General features: G+C 40.6%; 2 protein-coding genes and 1 long non-coding RNA gene across 5 annotated transcripts in view; 1 reads left to right on the forward strand and 2 right to left on the reverse strand.

The window, feature by feature from the left end:
• BFSP2 (beaded filament structural protein 2) overlaps nucleotides 1-4379 on the reverse strand; it is a 37008-nt gene extending 32629 nt beyond the window's left edge. Inside the window, exon 1 of the mRNA XM_077810101.1 lies at nucleotides 3918-4379. Coding sequence (XP_077666227.1) covers nucleotides 3918-4373 — 456 coding nt within the window. The 5' untranslated portion in view covers nucleotides 4374-4379. The remainder of the gene's footprint in view (nucleotides 1-3917) is intronic.
• LOC144261515 (uncharacterized) overlaps nucleotides 1-18253 on the forward strand; it is a 93592-nt gene that overhangs the window by 48395 nt on the left and 26944 nt on the right. The gene's annotated exons all lie outside the window — the stretch shown is intronic.
• TMEM108 (transmembrane protein 108) overlaps nucleotides 13309-18253 on the reverse strand; it is a 393284-nt gene continuing 388339 nt past the window's right edge. For all 3 annotated transcript variants that reach the window (XM_077811158.1, XM_077811157.1, XM_077811156.1), the window contains 2 exons: nucleotides 16022-16176; nucleotides 13309-13567 (listed from right to left, as the gene is read on the reverse strand). In XM_077811158.1, the coding sequence (XP_077667284.1) occupies nucleotides 13445-13567; nucleotides 16022-16176 (278 nt within the window). In that variant the 3' untranslated portion in view covers nucleotides 13309-13444. The remainder of the gene's footprint in view (nucleotides 13568-16021; nucleotides 16177-18253) is intronic.

Consider the following 18253-nt stretch of genomic DNA (forward strand, 5'->3'; position numbering starts at 1 on the left):
TTCGACATTGGTGAGGCCTCATCTGGAGTACTGTGTCCAGTTTTGGGCCCCACACTACAAGAAGGATGTGGATAAATTGGAGAGAGTCCAGCGAAGGGCAACAAAAATGATTAGGGGTCTAGAACACATGACTTATGAGGAGAGGCTGAGGGAGCTGGGATTGTTTAGTCTGCAGAAGAGAAGAATGAGGGGGGATTTGATAGCTGCTTTTAACTACCTGAAAGGGGGTTCCAAAGAGGATGGCTCTAGACTGTTCTCAATGGTAGCAGATGACAGAACGAGGAGTAATGGTCTCAAGTTGCAGGGGGGGAGGTTTAGATTGGATATTAGGAAAAACTTTTTCACTATGAGGGTGGTGAAACACTGGAATGCGTTACCTAGGAAGGTGGTAGAATCTCCTTCCTTAGAGGTTTTTAAGGTCAGGCTTGACAAAGTCCTGGCTGGGATGATTTAACTGGGAATTGGTCCTGCTTCGAGCAGGGGGTTGGACTAGATGACCTTCTGGGGTCCCTTCCAACCCTGATATTCTATGATTCTATGGTGTGCCTAAATTTGAGGCCACATTTGTATTCCTAGTCAGTGGAACATGACTGGACTAAAGAAGCTACAAGTCTGAAACTGGGAGAAGGTCTCTCTAGCAGTTGATGGATGCCTTCATTCTGTTTATTTGAATGACAGTTTCAAGAGCTTTTAATGGGGGGAGTCACCAGTACAGTCAGCTACTTTCTTGAAAGAGTCGAGAAGATGAACTGATTTTGAAAAGGAAAGCAAAGAGGAAGTTTAAGAAAAGGAAAGTTTAAAAAAATAAATCAAAAACAGACCTATATTTTGTCAGATAAGCCCAATAAACCATTAGGTCTGGTATTGTCCCTCCATCAGCAACCTATGCCTGTTGTTTAACCAAAAGACAGACAGATCAGAATGATTTGAAGCTACCATCCAACTAACTGTATTATCAGCTTGGACAACTGCTTTTTATTGAAGCAAGTGTACACATGCTAGTTGGGACAGATGCAAAGTGGGAGGATTTCTACAGGAACAAAGTGAATTGAGAAAATCTTGCTGAAAGGAATGTATGTGACAGAAATTTAAATTTACTTAATTTTATCCTTCTCACCCTATTCCTTTCAGTTCCTTTCCCAATCTGCTTATGTAAAGTGAAAAAGATTTAAAATTCTAATTAAATGTCTATTCCCCAAAATAGAAAGTTATTTGTAATGAGAAATACAAGAACCTGAAAAAAGAGTGCTTAAACTAATCTTGGTAAGTTTATAGGGGATGAGAGGTTAGTTAAATCTCCATGATTATTCAGTTGGGTGTGTGTGAATGAAAAAGGGGAAGGGGGAACTTATTTTGTCTATCAGATGGCAAATAGTACAGTTCAAATCCTAGAAGTACAGAATAACAGAAATGGAAAAAATGTGGCAGGCCAATTTCATCACTGTTGTGATTTCAATGAAGATTATGTGGTTCTGAGATTTTGGAAGATCACCGGAGTTTTCTTTATGGAACCCTTCATTTGCAATCCATCTCAGTACAGTGGGAGTCAGCTATTGTCCATATCCATTCAAATGGGAGTATTAAGTTTGAAAGAAATAAAGGACTGATCCTTTAATTAACTGCAGCATTTAGAATTACATTCAGTAACTATTTTCTAGGGGCTTAAGGCCAAGGAATCTCTCTCTTCTAAACTCTTCTCTAGCGCTAAACATTTAATAATCACTCAAACAAGGAAGGTATGTTTTCCTCGTCCTTTACATATCAGGAAGCAGTGATTCTGAAAAAGATTTAGGGTTGTTGTGGATAATCAGCTGAACATGAGCTTCCAGTGTGATGCTGTGGCCAAAAGAGCTAATACAATCCTGGGATACATAGAAGAATCTCAGGAGGAGTGTAAAAAGTTATTTTTCTTTTATAGTTGGAACAGGTATGACTGTTGGTGGAATACTATGTCCGGTTCTGGTGCCCACAAATCAAGAAGGATGTTGATAAATTGGAGAGGGTTCAGAGAAGAGCCACAAGAATGTCTGGGATAAAAACCATGCCTTTTAGTGATAGACTTAAAGAGCTCAATCTGTTTAGCTTCGCAAAGAGAAGGTTAAGGGATGACTTGATTACAGTCTATAAGTACCTACATGAGGAACAAATATTTAACAATGGACTCTTCAATCTAGCAGAGAATGTGTAATCATCATTTATCCCTGCCACTTGAGCTAAAGAAGTAACTCTATTAGTCATCAGTCAGTAGCAACCACTAGAGGGAGACATGGTTACACTATTTAAGTCACTGTATTACACATGCACCTTCAAATCAGGTACAGTATTTGTGTATGCAGTTATCTAGTTTGTGTGTTCAAATGTGGGGGTTGTATGTACCAACATGGGGGCATATGCATGCACAAATGCACTGTTGGCGGCCAAAAGCCAGATGCTTTCAAAAGTTGGTCCACAAAGTCCATTTAGGAACATACAGGCAGTCATTTATCATGTCCACCTCTGTACAATGCTAAAGGGGAAAAATGACTCATCGGACATTTATCCTTCCAGGCTGTTACATTAGGGAAAAGTTAGTTTACCCTATTTACTGGGGTATGGTATTCACTGTCAAAGAAAATTGATACTTTCCTATACTCTTCCCATTCATTCTCTGAATATGAATGTAATAGTAACACTCATAGTTTATCATCTACAGATCTCAAAGTTTTTACAAAAGTGGAAAGCATAATTATCACTTGATGGGGAAACTGACTTAGTGATTTGCCAAAGGGTACATAAGTGATGAATGGCAGAGCTCAAAATTGATCCCAGGTCTCCTGGCTCCCAGTTGGGCACTATATCCACTGGACCACAATGAAAGAGTGTCTTTCCCTCTCCCACCTTGTTTTGCTATATTCTGATGAAGGGACTGATTCTCCAACGGGAGAAAGTACTATCTGATGGCTAAAGAATAGGTCTAGGACTCTGAATATTTGGGTTCTCTTTTTGGCTCTGCCACTGATCCATTGTCTACCCCCAAGGCAAGTTACTTCACCTATGTGTGCCTTACTTTGCCCAGTTAGAAACCACCCTACCTCTAATGTGTTGTGAGACTTAGCCAATAAATATTTTTAAAGTATTTTGAGATCCTCAAATGAAAGAGTATGCTTTGTGCACACTGCACAAGTGAAACATTAAGATTCAAATATTAGCTGTTTTTACTCTCACCTTTCATTAGCCCTGCAAAAAGTATCACTTGCAAGTTTGTGTTGGCTTTCCAGGTTTTCCTATTCTTTTTCCACTCGACATAAACATGGTCACCATTTTACAGTCAGGTGCTAAATATTTTTCTTCACAAACATTGTATAGAATGTGCTGCCTAACTTGTGTATAAAACACTGAGTATGTGGAGGACAGGGAAGGGCGAGGGGATGGTGGGAGTGTCCAGGCGGGAGCTACCTGGTCGTGACCATGTAATAATTGCTTTTAACTAAATAGAGCTTTTGAAAATGTGGTCAAATAAATCAGAGAATAAAACTGAAATCTGAATTGCTAATTAAAAACAAGGTTGTGATGATATCAAGTTGGTGGATAAACTTATTCAGTCTTAGTAGTTTTCTTTTAATAATTCTGCTCCTCATTGTAATAAGCACAACTAAGAGAAAATAACTGATTTTAATCAGGCCAGACTATAACACCTAGGGGTGCATTTCAGTCCCTCCCCCCCCCCCCGTGTAATGCCTGGGGCTGCTCTCCTGTTTAATAAGCATTTTCCACAATACACTGTGAAATTATAATGTTAATTATGATGAAGATAGATTTGAAATCCTTCATCTAGGGCATTGGAATCAGGCGGCATTTATCATCAGCATCAAAACCTACTGCTAGGGGTTTGCTAATGATTCATTAATCTTTTTAATTGTTAAAGTTCTTGTACTCACTTGATGATAGATAGTCTCCCAGTTCTCTCTCAGTGCTTCCCAGCTGTTGACATTGGATGACTTCTTTTCCAGGTAGATTCTGATGTGCTCTTCCAGCTCTTGGTTGACCTGTTCGAGAGCTCTCACTTTCTCTATGTACTCCACCAGGCACCCATTCAGGCTCTCATAGGATAGGCCCCTTCCCTTTTCCAGCCCCTGGGCTAATGGCACAGTTAAACAGGAGCTGCGCAGGCCTTGTAAGAAGACACTGCTGATGCCTAGGGCTCTACGGGACACGCGGGTCCCTAGGCTGCTCACACCTCCAGTGGGGACAATACCCACATAGACACCTCGGGGTCTAGGTAGGCTGCCACTACCCCCAATGCTTAACCTTTGGCTGGTAGCCCCAGTGCTTTCAGTCGTGGAGGAAGAGGGCTGTTGCCCCAAGAATGAAGATCTACGTCTTGGCATGGGCATGCTGCAGCTAGAGTCTATTGCACTAAACAGGTTGACTCTGCCTTGAAGCCTCTGTGCCGTACCCACACTGGTAGGATTTGCAGAACCAAGCAGATTTTTGGTTTTGTGTTGTTTTTGCTTTGTCCCAACTCCTTCTGGAACATTAACATTGTTTCACTGATCATCACAGGCATGGTTGTCACATTGGGGCTTTTCACTGGGTCAGCAAATCCATTTAAAAAGAAATCTCTCTGCTGCTACTGCTGCAAGTGTAGCATATGAAAAGGACAAAGCTGTTTACGGTGACTGCAGAACAATAATTTCTTATAGTGCATACGTTAAAATAAAATTGGTGTTTTCTAGGCTGCAAGGCAGACAGATTCTTAGCATATTACATATACATATATATTACACACACACACACGGCTAGATTCTGGCACCCTTATTCATGTTGAGAAGAACCATACTTCATGAGTAGTCCTATTTGTAGAATCACGGAAGTGTAGGACTGGAAGGAACCTTGAGAGGTCATCTAGTCCAGTCCCTGTACTCAAAGCATAATAATTAGACCATTCCTGACAGGTGTTTGTCTAACTTGTTTTTAAAAACCATCAATGATGGAGATTCCACAGTCTCCCTAGGCAATTTGTTCCAGTTCTTAACTACCCTAATAGGAATTTTTTTCTAATGTCCAACCTAAACCTCCCTTGCTGCAATTTAAGCCCATTGCTTCTTTTCTGATTTTGAGAGGTTAACTAGAACAATTTAACACCCTCCTCCTTGTAACAACCTTTTATGTACTTGAAATACTGTTATGTCCCTCACTCAGTCTTCTCTACTCCAGACTAAACAAACCCATTTTTTTCAGTCTTTTCAATCTTTCCTCAGAAGTCATGTTTTCTAATCCTTTAATCATTTTTGTTGCTCTCCTCTATTTTTCTTCAATTTGTCCACATCTTTTCTGAAATGTGGCTCCCAGAACGGGACACAATAGTCCAGCTGAGGCTTTATCAGCATAGAGTAGAGTGAAAGAATTACTTCTCTTGTCTTGATTACAACACTCCTGCTAATACATCCCAGAATGATGTTCCCTTTTTTTGCAACACTTACACTGTTGACTCATATTTAGCCTGTGATCCATAGTAACCTCCAGATCCCTTTCTGCAGTACTTCTGCCTAGGCAGTCATTTCCCATTTTGTATGTGTGCAACTGAGGCCTTGTCTACACTACAGGGGAAATTCGATCTAAACTACGCAATTTGAGTTACTTGAATAGCGTAACTCAAATCGACATAGCTTAGATCTACTTACTGTGGGGTCCATACTACGCGATGTCGATGGGAGATGCTTTCCCGTTGACTCCCCCTACTCTTCTCAATCCAGTGGAGTACAGGAGTCAATGGGAGAGCAATCTGCAGTTGATTTAGCGGGTCTTCACTGGACCCGCTAAATCGACCGCCAGTATATCAATTGCCGCACGTCGATCCGCCGGTAAGCATAGACAAGCCCTGATTGTTCCTTCCTAAGTGGAATACTTTGTCCTTATTGCATTTCATCCTATTTACTTCAGACTATTTCTCTAGGTTGTCTAGATTATTTTGAATTATAATCCTGTCCTCCAAAGCACTTGCAACCCTTCCCAGCTTGGTATCATCCGCGAACTTTATAAGTGTACTCTCTATGTCATTATCGAAATCATTTATGAAGATATTGAACAGAACCGGAGCCAGGACCGATCCCTGCGGGATCCCACTCAGTATGCCCTTCCAGCTTGATTGGGAACCACTAATAACTACTCTCTGGGAACGGTTTTCCAACCAGTTATGCACCCACCTTTTAGTAGCTCCATCTAGGCTGTATTTTCCTAGTTTGTTTATGAGAAGGTCATGTGAAACAGTAGCAAAAGCCTTACTAAAGTCAAGACATACCACATCTACCATTTCTTCCTATCCACAAGGCTTGTTACCCTGTCAAAGAAAGCTGTTAGGTTGGTTTGACACAATTTGTTCTTAACAAATCCATGTTGACTGTTCCTTATCACCCTGTTGTCTTCCAGGTATTTGCAAATTGATTGCTTGATTATTTGCTCCAATATCTTTCTGGATATTGACGTTAAGGTGACTGGTCTGTAATTCCCCAATTGCACTCATTCCCTTTTTTATAGATGGGCACTATATTTGCCCTCTTCCTGTCCTATGGAAGACACGAGAGATTCCAGGAGTTTTCAAAGATAATTGCTAATGGCTCAGATATCTCCTCAATGAGCTCCTTGAGTATTCTAGGAAGTATTTCATCAGGTTGTGCCGACTTGAAAACATAATACTTATCTAAGTAATTTTAACTTGTACTTCTCTAATTTAGCCTTAGATTCTACCTCATTTTCATTGGCATTCACTATGTTAGACATCCAATCGCTTTGTACCTAGGGGACTGCTCATGGAGTAAACTACTACTCAAAATGGGCATGAGTATTGAAAGCTGGCTCCCAGCATATATGTCCAGTTTCCAAAGAGTTAACGGGAACATAACCTACCTGGATTTTAATTGATTCAGAAATTAGAATTTCCCCTTCACCCTCCAGAGTTTCTCTGGGTCTCTGAGACATTACATTGTCATTTCTCCAGACTTTAACTTCACCTTTACAACCATATGAAGCATCACATCACAACCACCGGCCTTCTGGCTAAGGACTGCACAAGAACTTGCAGAGTTAGCTCTACCTATTCTAGCAGCATATGTCATGCTTGCCACATTCTTTTTTCTGTATTTTTAAAACCCCCAATAGCATAGGTGCACATGAATGAAACGTACTGACTAAATGGAAGATAAAGGTTAAAAGACTTTTTTTTCATTTTCTTTATTTCAGTTTTTCCTTATTGGGTGTTTGCATAGTATTTGGATGGGTAGGTTATACAAGTAAATAGATGATATAATAGGCACGTGGCATAATGTTTTTCAGCAAGCAGAGGCCATGTATATTGACATGCATGGTCCAATAGACACATCAAAATTATAAAATCAGAATTGTTCTTGTTTAGGATTAGTATATGGGCATGTACCCAGGTGTGTTTGTGGTATACTGATGACAAGCACTGACCTTGTGTAGTGTAGGTTTATATATGGGTGTTCAGATGGGTCTTTAGTGGGGTGGATTTGGACTGGAATGTCCTCACATATATCTATATGATAAGATTCCAGAATTGTCACTGAGTGTCTCTCTGAAGCTTATGATGTCTATAAAGTCATTAGGAATTAATGGAAACAGTTACAAGCATGGTTGACGGCTCTTTTTGTTCACAATATCACCAGGTTCAGTCTGTTCATGTCCAGTTTTTGCATTTTCAGCTGTTTTGATTGTATGAGTTATATCTGTGTTATACGCAGCTACAATAAGGCATGTATCTATGCGCTGCCAAGAGTCCTAGACCATTGTGATAGCATAGGTAACTCAGCCAGTCAGTGCCCTTACTCTACAGCTAATTTGCACACAACAGTTTCATTGGTGTAATGAGGGACGTTGCATAGATAGTGGCTTTTTTGGCCCAACTGCCATGCTCCAGCACACACCCTTCATTTGCCACTTACACAAATCAGCACAACTCTCCCAGCACAACACACCCCCAAATACACACGGTTCCTCATTGCAGCACACACCCCTCATTTGACACCTGCATAAATCAACACAGATCTCTCAGTACAATCCCCTTACACACACACACACACACACACACACACACACACACCCCAACAGAACCAGTGAGCACGATGACCCCAAACATCACTCGGAAGCCTGGAATGTTTGTACAGTCAGTGTGCAGTGATAGAAACAGTCAAAAACTGAGAGCTCTTTTTGTTTAGAATATTGGTAGGTTCAGTTATTGCTGGGATTTGTGGTCTGTTACAGTCTGGTTTATAAATTCTCAGCCATTTTTGGTTGTTTTACATACACGACTTTATGAATTACACCTGTGTAACAGCATGGACTTTTAGCTTATATCTATAATAAAAGCTGCCTAGGTATGTGTTTGGACATTTGGGAGGTGATATTTGGTTTTGGATGTGCTTTCTAGAACTGAGTTTATGCACTCTAACAAGGACGCTGCGGTTTTCCTTCATTTGCCTGTTGTCACGAGTGATGAGATGACTGTCATTGGTATGAACCATTCTGCGTATAGTTTTTTTTAATTTGTAGTGTCTGATGATGAGTTCGATGATAATTGTAGCCACCATTATTCATTTGCCTATAGAATGTATGAGACCTGGGAACTCAAAATCATTAGTTTTTTTTGGGGTGAGGAGAGAGGATAAGGAGGGGGACAGATTTCTAGCCAGTATTTCACTATGTCAGGGCAGTCCCGTAGCCTGTATCCCTTATCCTTTTTGCTATCATCAGCCATGACCTTTAGGGTAGGAGCTAATTGGTGAAGTCCCAATGGAGTCTGTTTAGCATTTTGTAGTGATTAATTTAGTTTGCTGTCTCTAATAGACCTGTTTTATGCCACTCTGCTTTATATGTCTTGTTGATGTCTACACCCATAGTTTTTCCATCAGTGAATTATTTTGTGGCTTTTTTTATTAAGAAAAGGAGTGCTTGTGGCACCTTAGAGACTAGCCAATTTATTTGTTTATCCCCTCCTCCCCCACTGTTCCTCAGATGTTCTTGTTAACTCCTGGAAATGTGCTGGAAATGATTAACCTTGATTATCACTTCGAAAGGTTTTCTCTCCCCCCACCCCACTCTCCTGCTGGTAATAGCTCATCTTAAGTGATCACTCTCCTTACAATGTGTATTTTTTCATGGTCTGTGTGTATATAAATCTCCTCACTGTATTTTCCACTTTATGCATCTGATGAAGTGAGCTGTAGATCACGAAAGCTCATGCTCAAATAAACTGGTTAGTCTCTAAGGTGCCACAAGTACTCCTTTTCTTTTTGCGAATACAGACTAACACGGCTGCTGCTCTGAAACCTGTTATTAAGAAGGTTCATGCCAGGCAGATTTGGCATCTGTAGTATGCAGGAAAATTCTATACTGGGACGGTTAGATTTGCTAACTTTTTTTCATGGAGTGGTGGTGGTGTAAGCATGCCCAGAAATCAGAGGGCCCTGGTAGGTATATTTATTGTAGATGTTAAGATTGAATTAGCATCCTTGCATATGCCAACTAGAAATAACACATCCTTTCTAAGCCATGCCATCCAAAAAATCTTTACTACTTATTTCTGAATGCTGTTTCTTTAGATATGGGAGCTCTAGGATGCCTGATATGTTGAGTAGCATGTATTTTTCTGCATGGTGTTGTCTGTCTTTATTTTTCCAAAATCTGTGTTGAATAATGGGGCAACAGTGTTTAAATTCCTTACAGTCTTTGTATAAGTATCCTCCAGCTGTAAAATCTGTTATATGTGCTTAATTAAGACATTTAGTATTTCCTCAGTCCTTCACTCTGTAGAGAGCATTGTGTGAGATTCATTTGGAGTAGATTAAAGACTTGTGGTATCTTTTCAAACTTGAGAGTTGTATACGTTATCCAGTGCCAGTGGGTAATGCTAGCCAGGTAGGGTTATGGCCATGACCTCCTGGGGAATGTGCTGATTCAGTGACCTTATTAGGGAACCTTGATGGAGGGCCTTCTATAGAACCCCACTGGTAAATTAAAGGAGCACTCCCCTGGAAGTACCTTAAGGAGATGCTGGTGGTATAAACACTGCTTGTCTTTCGACAGGGGCGAATTCCCTCTTGGTGTAGAGACTGTTGCTGGCACAGAAGAGTGAAATTTGCATTTACATTGTTTGTACTAGCAAGTGTGACTCAGACCCTATGTACATATGTAGAGACATAATATATATTCTATTATTCCTATTCTACTCAAATATCCAATTTGAATCTACATTACAAATCAAACAGCTAAAAGTTCTCCAGTCTTTTTTAAATGATACTTCGAGTATAGTTTTCCCATATAGCATATAACAAATTCAGCCCTTGCAGAAGTTAAGTACAACTCTTATTTACGCCAACGGGAACTGTACCTGCTTCTGTAAGAAAGATATGAATTTAACTCTATTCACTGTCCCTTTATGCTTCAGATGATAAATACACAGTGTACAGTGTCCTGCAGCCTTTTCCACAGGCCAGATCCTAGTGAAGTTTGTTACACCCTAATCCGATCAGATGTTCCTCAAATGGAATGTTTATCATTCAGTCACCAGAGTTAAGGATGTACAGCTTTTGCCTCTCCGTTGCACGTGTGTGCACTTGAATGCTCTCATTGTCCATATCCATATCCAATAACTTCTTGACAGTAAATCTAATTACCTGTTAGAGAAGCAGAGAAACTATACTTCTCTGATTCAAAGGGATGAATGAAATGACCAGTAACAGCCATTCTATCCTTAAAAGCTATGATTTTATGGTTCTGTGAAGATTGTGGCCCAGATTCGGAGTACTGTCTCAGCATTGTAGAAGGGGTGGGTCTAAGCTGCTTTTGTGGCTCCAAGATTCTAGCGCCAGCACTAGTTAGATTAATGATATATGCTAGACTAGTGGCACCCTGGAGGCTGCACTAATTTATGTCCAGCTACCCACAGCACTCAGGGCCAATCTGGCAGCAAGGAACAGGTAGATTAACAGGGCCCTGGTTACATTCCTGTTTATCTAGTCATGCCTGCCAGACCATGAGACTACACTAGCTCTACAGCACCTGAGCATTCCCCTTATGTAAGGGAAATTTTTTGCTAGCCAAGTAAGCTGGTGTTCTGGCTTCATTTGAGTAGCACAAAGCACCCAGAGTAGGAGCTAATATCTGTCTGTCCAACTGGAAAACCCTGGCAGGGTCTCTACTGTCTCACAGTCTACCCCTGATTTAAACTGTGTATGCAATTAGCAACATTAAATAAATAAATAAAAATATCTAGTGAGTAAAGGATAACAATAGAGAGAGAAGAGCTTGGACCTCAGTCAATGAACAGTATAGGAAAGGGGATCTCAGGAGCAAAAAATGAAAACACATCTTTTGATGCCGGTACTAGGTTGTTCAAGGGGAGGACATGCCATTGATTTAGGTAATGACATTACAGTTTTCATTTTATTCTCTATTGCTTTTAATACATCCTGATATCTTGATCTTTATTACCCACCACTACTCATTGAACAGAGATCTTAATTAAGTTGGCTAGTTCAACTTGCAGGCAAGTTTTATGGAGGGCTCTCATTTACTGCCATTACACTATAGAATTTACTGGCAAAACTTCCATTGTCACCAGGACTTCAGTGTGAGTGTTGCCTGAGGGAGAGCAGGGTATTAGTCCCCTAGGGAACTATTCTTCCCTCAGTATTGCACATATTTGCTATCCAGATTCCTATGATCATCCTAAATCATTAGGCAAAAACTGTCTGATAGGAGGAGTGCTGGGGGTGTGCACCTCACAGAAGAATGGGAGGTGCACTGAAGCATTCAGAGAGCATTGCAGGAGCATGCTGTATAGCTTATGTTGATTGGTGAAAGATGCAGCATTCACTCCCCTCAGCTCAGGCTGCTAGATGCTTACAGGAGGTAGTGCCTTATCCAAGCTGTTGACCTGGCTATCCGTTCCCTGCTGGGGCAATGACTGGACTTCTGCCAGGCTTGCTAGCCAATTCCCTAAAGCTCAGGGACTGCTAGCATCAGCATGCTGTCTGGGTCCAGCACTACAGTGCTAGGGCTGAGAGGGGCTCAGTGTGTTGTTGTCTGTCTTCCATAGCTCATCCCAGAGGAACAGCTAGAAAATATCCCAGCATATTAGATCACTGCACTTGCTCTATCATGCAAATCTAATGTAGAATTTGTGCCAAACAGGGGTGATATCTGTTTCACCTTTATGAATATTATATATCCATGTTCAAATATGTTAAGGGCTGATATAAAGAGGATGGTGATCAATTGTTCTCCGTGTCCATTGAAGATAGGACCAGAAATAATTGGCTTAATCTACAACAAGGGAGATTTAGGTTTGATATTAGGAAAGACTAACTATAAAGATAGTTAAACTTTGGAATAGGTTTCCAAGGGAAGTTGTGGAATTCCCATCACTGGAGTTTAAGAACAGATTGGACAAATTCATATGCAAACTAGATACCTAACTTGGGTTTGAATAGAAACTGGGAGTGGCTGTGTCATTACACATATTGAATCTATTTCCCTAAAGTTAAGTATCCTCATACCTTCTTGTCAACTGTTTAAATTGGCCATCTTGATTATCACTACAAAAGTTGTTTTCTCCTGCTGATAATAGCTCATCTTAACTAATTAGCCTCTCACAGTTTGTATGGCAACTTCCAACTTTTCTGTATGTATATATATTTCTTCTTACAATATGTTCCATTCTATGCATCTGATGAAGTGGGCTGTAGCCCACAAAAGCTTATGCTCTAATAAATTTGTTAGTCTCTAAGGTGCCACAAGGACTCCTGTTCTTTTTGCGGCTACAGACTAACACGGCTGCTACTCTGAAACCTTGTTCTTGAAGAAGCTGTCCTGAGCCATTGCTTTTTAAACTGCTCACGAGTACCTAGAGAAGATTCTGTAGCCAGACCCAAACCAATTTGGGCTGGCTGAGGTAAATACAATTGGTGAAACCTAGTGGTCCTGTCTAAAGTGGGGTAACTGTGGAGTTCCATTCTGGACAAAGTGCAGTAGAGGTCTGTCACTACGAAAGAGTGCCCATGGAGAGACAGAGGAGATTCACAGGTGCAGGTTGCCCCTGCATCATGACAGGGTGTAATACCAAACAGGCACTGTTTTCAGTGAAGCTAACCTTACCTGGTGGTGATACAGACTAAACATTCTGTATAAGCATTTAGTAAATGACAGCAGGAAAAGCAGTTGGTTCAATAGATGTTTTGCTTAGAAATACCTTTATTTTATAAAGCCACAGTTTGCTCTGTAAAGTTTTACCACACTTATAAAAAAGAGGTTGACAATTCTTAGGGGGGAAAAAAGCTGAAAACATTTCTCATAATTCAGGGTTACACAAAGATTATATTTATAATATATATATGTATTTATAATTTGGAGACACTAAAGATGGAACTGCAATACAAGGACAGGTGTGGGGTCATATTTCAGACACTTGCTCATGTCCTACAAATAGTGTTTCTTGACAGAATGGGTTAACAAGGACCATCCCACTGTCTCTGTAATCACCATTGGCTGGGGAGCGTGGCTCAGACAGATGGTCCTAGGAGAAAGAGAGAAAAAGAGCATGAGCTATTTAAATTCTGTTATCTACCCTCGGTGTACATTACAGCACATTGCTGTGTGTGTTTATGGAATATAAAGGAATGTGGTTACATTATAAGATCTATAGAGTTTAAAGCCAAGAGAATATGTGCAAATTCTTCAAAGTGTCCCCTAATTTTGGGCGCCCCAATTTCTGGATATCCAGCTTTAGAAAACCAGGCCTTGATTTCCAGAGGTTTTGCCAAACTGCAGTCAATGGGAGCTGTGGGTTGTAAAATCAGACCAGTGCTTACTCAACTTGGCCACCCAAAAATTGAGTAGCCCAAAATTATAGGCCATTTTATAGAATTCGGCTCTATATGTCATTTTGCTTTCTTCAAATTTTGCAAAAGTAATATTTTGTGAAATTTCATATCCATGATTCTCAGCCAGTCAGCTACAGGAAAGACTCTCCCAAGCCTGCATAGAAGGGAATTATGGGGGAATGAATTCAAAGATACGTTTTCAACCTCTTTTTTTAATGTAACAAGAGCGAATATGTGGTGCCATGGTATCCAGAAAATGTCGATGGCATTAACAGTGGAGTCTGTTCCTTTTCCACTTCATATTAGTGACAAGACAGCAAAGAAACATTATAGTTGCGATTCTGGCTTTGGCTAAATTTTCTTATAAAATTAGAAATTGCAGAGCCGCAAACCCCAATGTACTTACTGGGGTCAGGAATAGGGATCAATAGAAATTTAGTTTTTAAAAATGAATCTCCACATTAAAAAAAACAAGGCAAAAATATCCACACATTTTTTCAAAGGGTTGCTGTATTTCATATCTATATCTATCCATCTCAGTGCTCCTACATAATCTCAAATGGCCAGCCAGGGGTCCTGGACGTATGAGGGCATTTTGGGAGACTCCCTATGCTGCACTGATCCTTAGTTGCGTTTTTGGCCCCTTGGGGCCACTAGCAGGTCATACAATATATTCGCTAATACTATGTCAAATTCAGTTTTAAATAACTCAAGTTATAGGGCTTCCACCCCTTCTCATTTTGGTGACTATTCCACACCCTAACACAGAGGTGGCCAACCTGAGCCTGAGAAGGAGCCAGAATTTACCAATGTATGTTGCCAAAGAGCCACAGTAATAAGTCAGCAGACCTGCATCAGCTCTCCCACCCCGCTCCTAGCCCCTCCCACCCACCAGCAGCCCCGGGGATCAGCACCTCCTCCTCCCTCCCCGCACCTCCTGATCAGCTGTTTCATGGTATATAGGAGGCTGGGGGGGGGGGTGGAGTGGGGGCAGAGCCAAGGGTTGAGCAGTGAGCACCCCTTGGCGCATTGGAAAGTTGGCGTCTGTAGCTCCAGCCTCAGCGTTGGTGCCTATACTAGGAGCCGCATATTAACTTCTGAAGAGCCGCATGTGGCTCCGGAGCCACAGGTTGGCCACCCCTGCCCTAAAAGATCTCACCATTAGGAAGTTGTCTCTTGGTGTGGCTAGAGAGGAGTTTGTGGTTTGGTTTTGAATTGAGTTAGATGATTGCCAGTTAACTAAGTTAACCAACAGAATTGTAAATGATAGTCTAGACACTTCCCAAAGGCTTGTTTCTGGACACAAATGTTTGTCACTTACCCAAACCTGGCTCACTCAGCTAACTTGAGTTAAAATAGACACTAGTGTAGACAAACCCCTTGAGTTTAATCCTTTATCCTTTGCTTAATTTCATCCATTATTCCCAAGTTTACATTCTTGAACTAAGCCAACTAATTCCTCTTCTTCCAAGCTAACGAACACTTCTCGCACTGGTGAGCACCTACCCATGTGAATAGTTCCATTGAAATCAATCAGAATGCTTGGGTAAGTGCTCACCAGTGTAAGTAAGGGTTTCACAGTCTTACTGGCAGGTGTTTACAATTTTCTCTTACTTGTAGAATGCACCCCTGAAACTGTCACAGGAGAAGCTACAGAAACCTCTTCAGAACTGGACGTTCAGACATCTTTTATGTTGTTAACTTCCACTGTGCCATCATCATGACATATGGGCACATTACAGAGATTAAGCTGAACCACTGTAGACAATAATTGGCACAAATCATACTACTGGCACAAATACCCTGAACCACTCCCACTCATTGAATGGAATGCTATACTCAACTGTAGGCCCAAATTAAGGCAAGGCCAAAGTGAACAACCTTGTGTTGTACTGCTTAACCCAGGGTGTTCAGTCCTAGGAATAGACAGCAAGAGCTTTCTGGAAAAACATAACTTTAACAACAGGACACAGAATCTTTGAGATACAGTAAGTGTGTCATCACATCACACTGGGGTGAGCTTCCTTGAAAGGTTGTTTTTCTGGATGTACATAAAGTTTTCAAAAGAGTTTATTAATATTATTCATCTAGTATGGTTTCAGTAAAGCTTGTCAGTCGCTGGATATGTTACCATGCAACTATGGTACCTCTGAAGTTTCAAGGGACTGGATCTCTCTTGGTAACTCTACAGCATGCCTGTTGAAGTAGTCCATGGTGATAGCATTGTTCCAATAGCTCAGGTTGTTTTCTGGGTTAGATGTCTTTTTCTTCCTCCTCATGCAGCAGACTGTCAGCAGAACTGCTGTTAACAGAAAAATTACAAGAATTTGATAGTTTCTGTGGGAAGTCACTTAGTGACTTGGATTTGTTTCTCAAGACACGTGGCCATATTGAGATATCCTTACTCACATGGAATAGTGTCTTACTCCACTGCTGTTATGGAGCAAGATGCTACTGAAATGAGCAAGTGTTTCAGGATCTAGCCCATACAGAGTATGTTTTGGGCTTTGCAGAAATTGCAGCTTTTCCTTACCTTCTGAGGCCACTTTTAGAATTTGCTGCAAGACCCAACCCTCTTGTTTTTGATGAAGCTTTTGCACCATGGCTGGAATGATATATATAAACCACAAATAGCTTCTTAGAACTTCAAGAATAGCAGAATACTCCATGAAGTCCACTATAGACCTCACTGCATATATCTGTTCTACCTGTGCAGTACTTAGATCCTGCAGTAAGGAGTATGTTAGCAGATCATAAGTTAGATATATAGACAGACAGACACTGCCAATCAGCTGCAAATACGGATCCCATGAATAAGTTTGTGAGCTAGTATGTTCATTTGGAAAAGCATCTGCTTCAGGTCATGGAACACTGGACATATGCAGTGATGCTGGAATTCATATTACTAGCAGGGTAAATATAATCAGCTTCCATAGCGTGCTGTTGTAACCTAAAGTGACTGAGAAAGAGTTCTCCAGGATTGCTTTCAGTATACTCAAATCTGTTTTGATTTGGATCGAGAGGCTTAATCTTCTTCTTCTTACTTTAAAAAAAAAAAAAGCTTAAGAATCTGGGCAATTTTATTTAAGCCTGCCAAACTCATTTTGCTATGTGTACTAATCTCAATGGTCCATGTAACTGTGGAGATTTAAGCACACACAGGGGTTTAATTTTCAGTGGGGTTCAGGTCGATCCTTTATTTTGTAGGTTCAGTTTGTACCTACAAAACTTGTCCCTGCAAAAATAAATTGTGGACACAAATCTAAAGCATTTGTACTTTTAAAGTACCTGATTTACACCCACAATGAGTACTTGGTGATGAATGTACTTTCATTTGCACCTATAAAAAGAAGACTGCCCTTCTGAAAATGTACTCCCTAATGTCTAGATCCCTAATCAGAGAAAACGAGAGAAAATATTCATGAATTAGGAAAAAAATACTTTCTCAGCTCCAGCTAAAGTTACTTATTAGGATTGTAGCCTAAGGGAAAGGAAACAATTTAGAGGGGTCAGAGATGCTTTGTATATTTTGACAAACATAGCAAATGTGCGTTTGCCATGGATCTAGTTTCACATCCCATTTATTCACAAAGAATGTCAATACAAAAGCGTAAGGCTAGAGCTCTGTTTAAAATAGAGTAAGCTACAACAGAGGAATTGTTCATGGGTTGAGTTCAGGCAGTCTCTATCTTAAGTCACAGCAAAAGACATGTTACACTGTAAATCTCTTTATTAAAATAATGGAAAAATATTTCATACCATGCTTGCACATTTCAAAACAGCAGGCCATTATGACGCTATTATCCAGACTAGCCTCAATTTATCCATTACTAGTAACTTCACTTCCAGGGCATGAATTTCCTTAGGGTTTGATTGTGCAACCCTTAGTCACGCTGGTGAGCACTGCATGAGCAGTCCCACTGAAATCAATTGAATTGCTCTGCCTGAGAAAGTACTCAGTCATAAAAATTGCACAGTCGTGCCCTTATCTTTTCAGACTATTCAACCAGTGTCAATAACCACTAGATGTCTCCACTCTGCCCTGGAGGCATGTTAAGACTGGAAAGTGAAGCAGAACATGTAGTTATCCCCATTGGTAGGCTATATAAAGTGAGCATAACAACAACAATACTCCTTCAATTTTCCTAGCTGCTATGTAGTGGGTGCTCTGTAAATGCCTAAAATAGATAGAATTTTTAAAGTTGCCTGGAGATTTAATGACAGGACTGCCATTAAAATCAGTGGGAGATGTATGGTTAAATTCTGGGCAGATCTTTTGAAAAATCTAGGATTTACAGTCTGTACAATTATGTCGCTATTGTCAGTGAAATATGAGGTTTGTCTCTGAGAGCTGGAAAAACAGTGGTACTATGAGCAGT

Source organism: Eretmochelys imbricata, chromosome 2, assembly GCF_965152235.1.
Source record: "Eretmochelys imbricata isolate rEreImb1 chromosome 2, rEreImb1.hap1, whole genome shotgun sequence".
Taxonomy (NCBI): domain Eukaryota; kingdom Metazoa; phylum Chordata; order Testudines; family Cheloniidae; genus Eretmochelys; species Eretmochelys imbricata.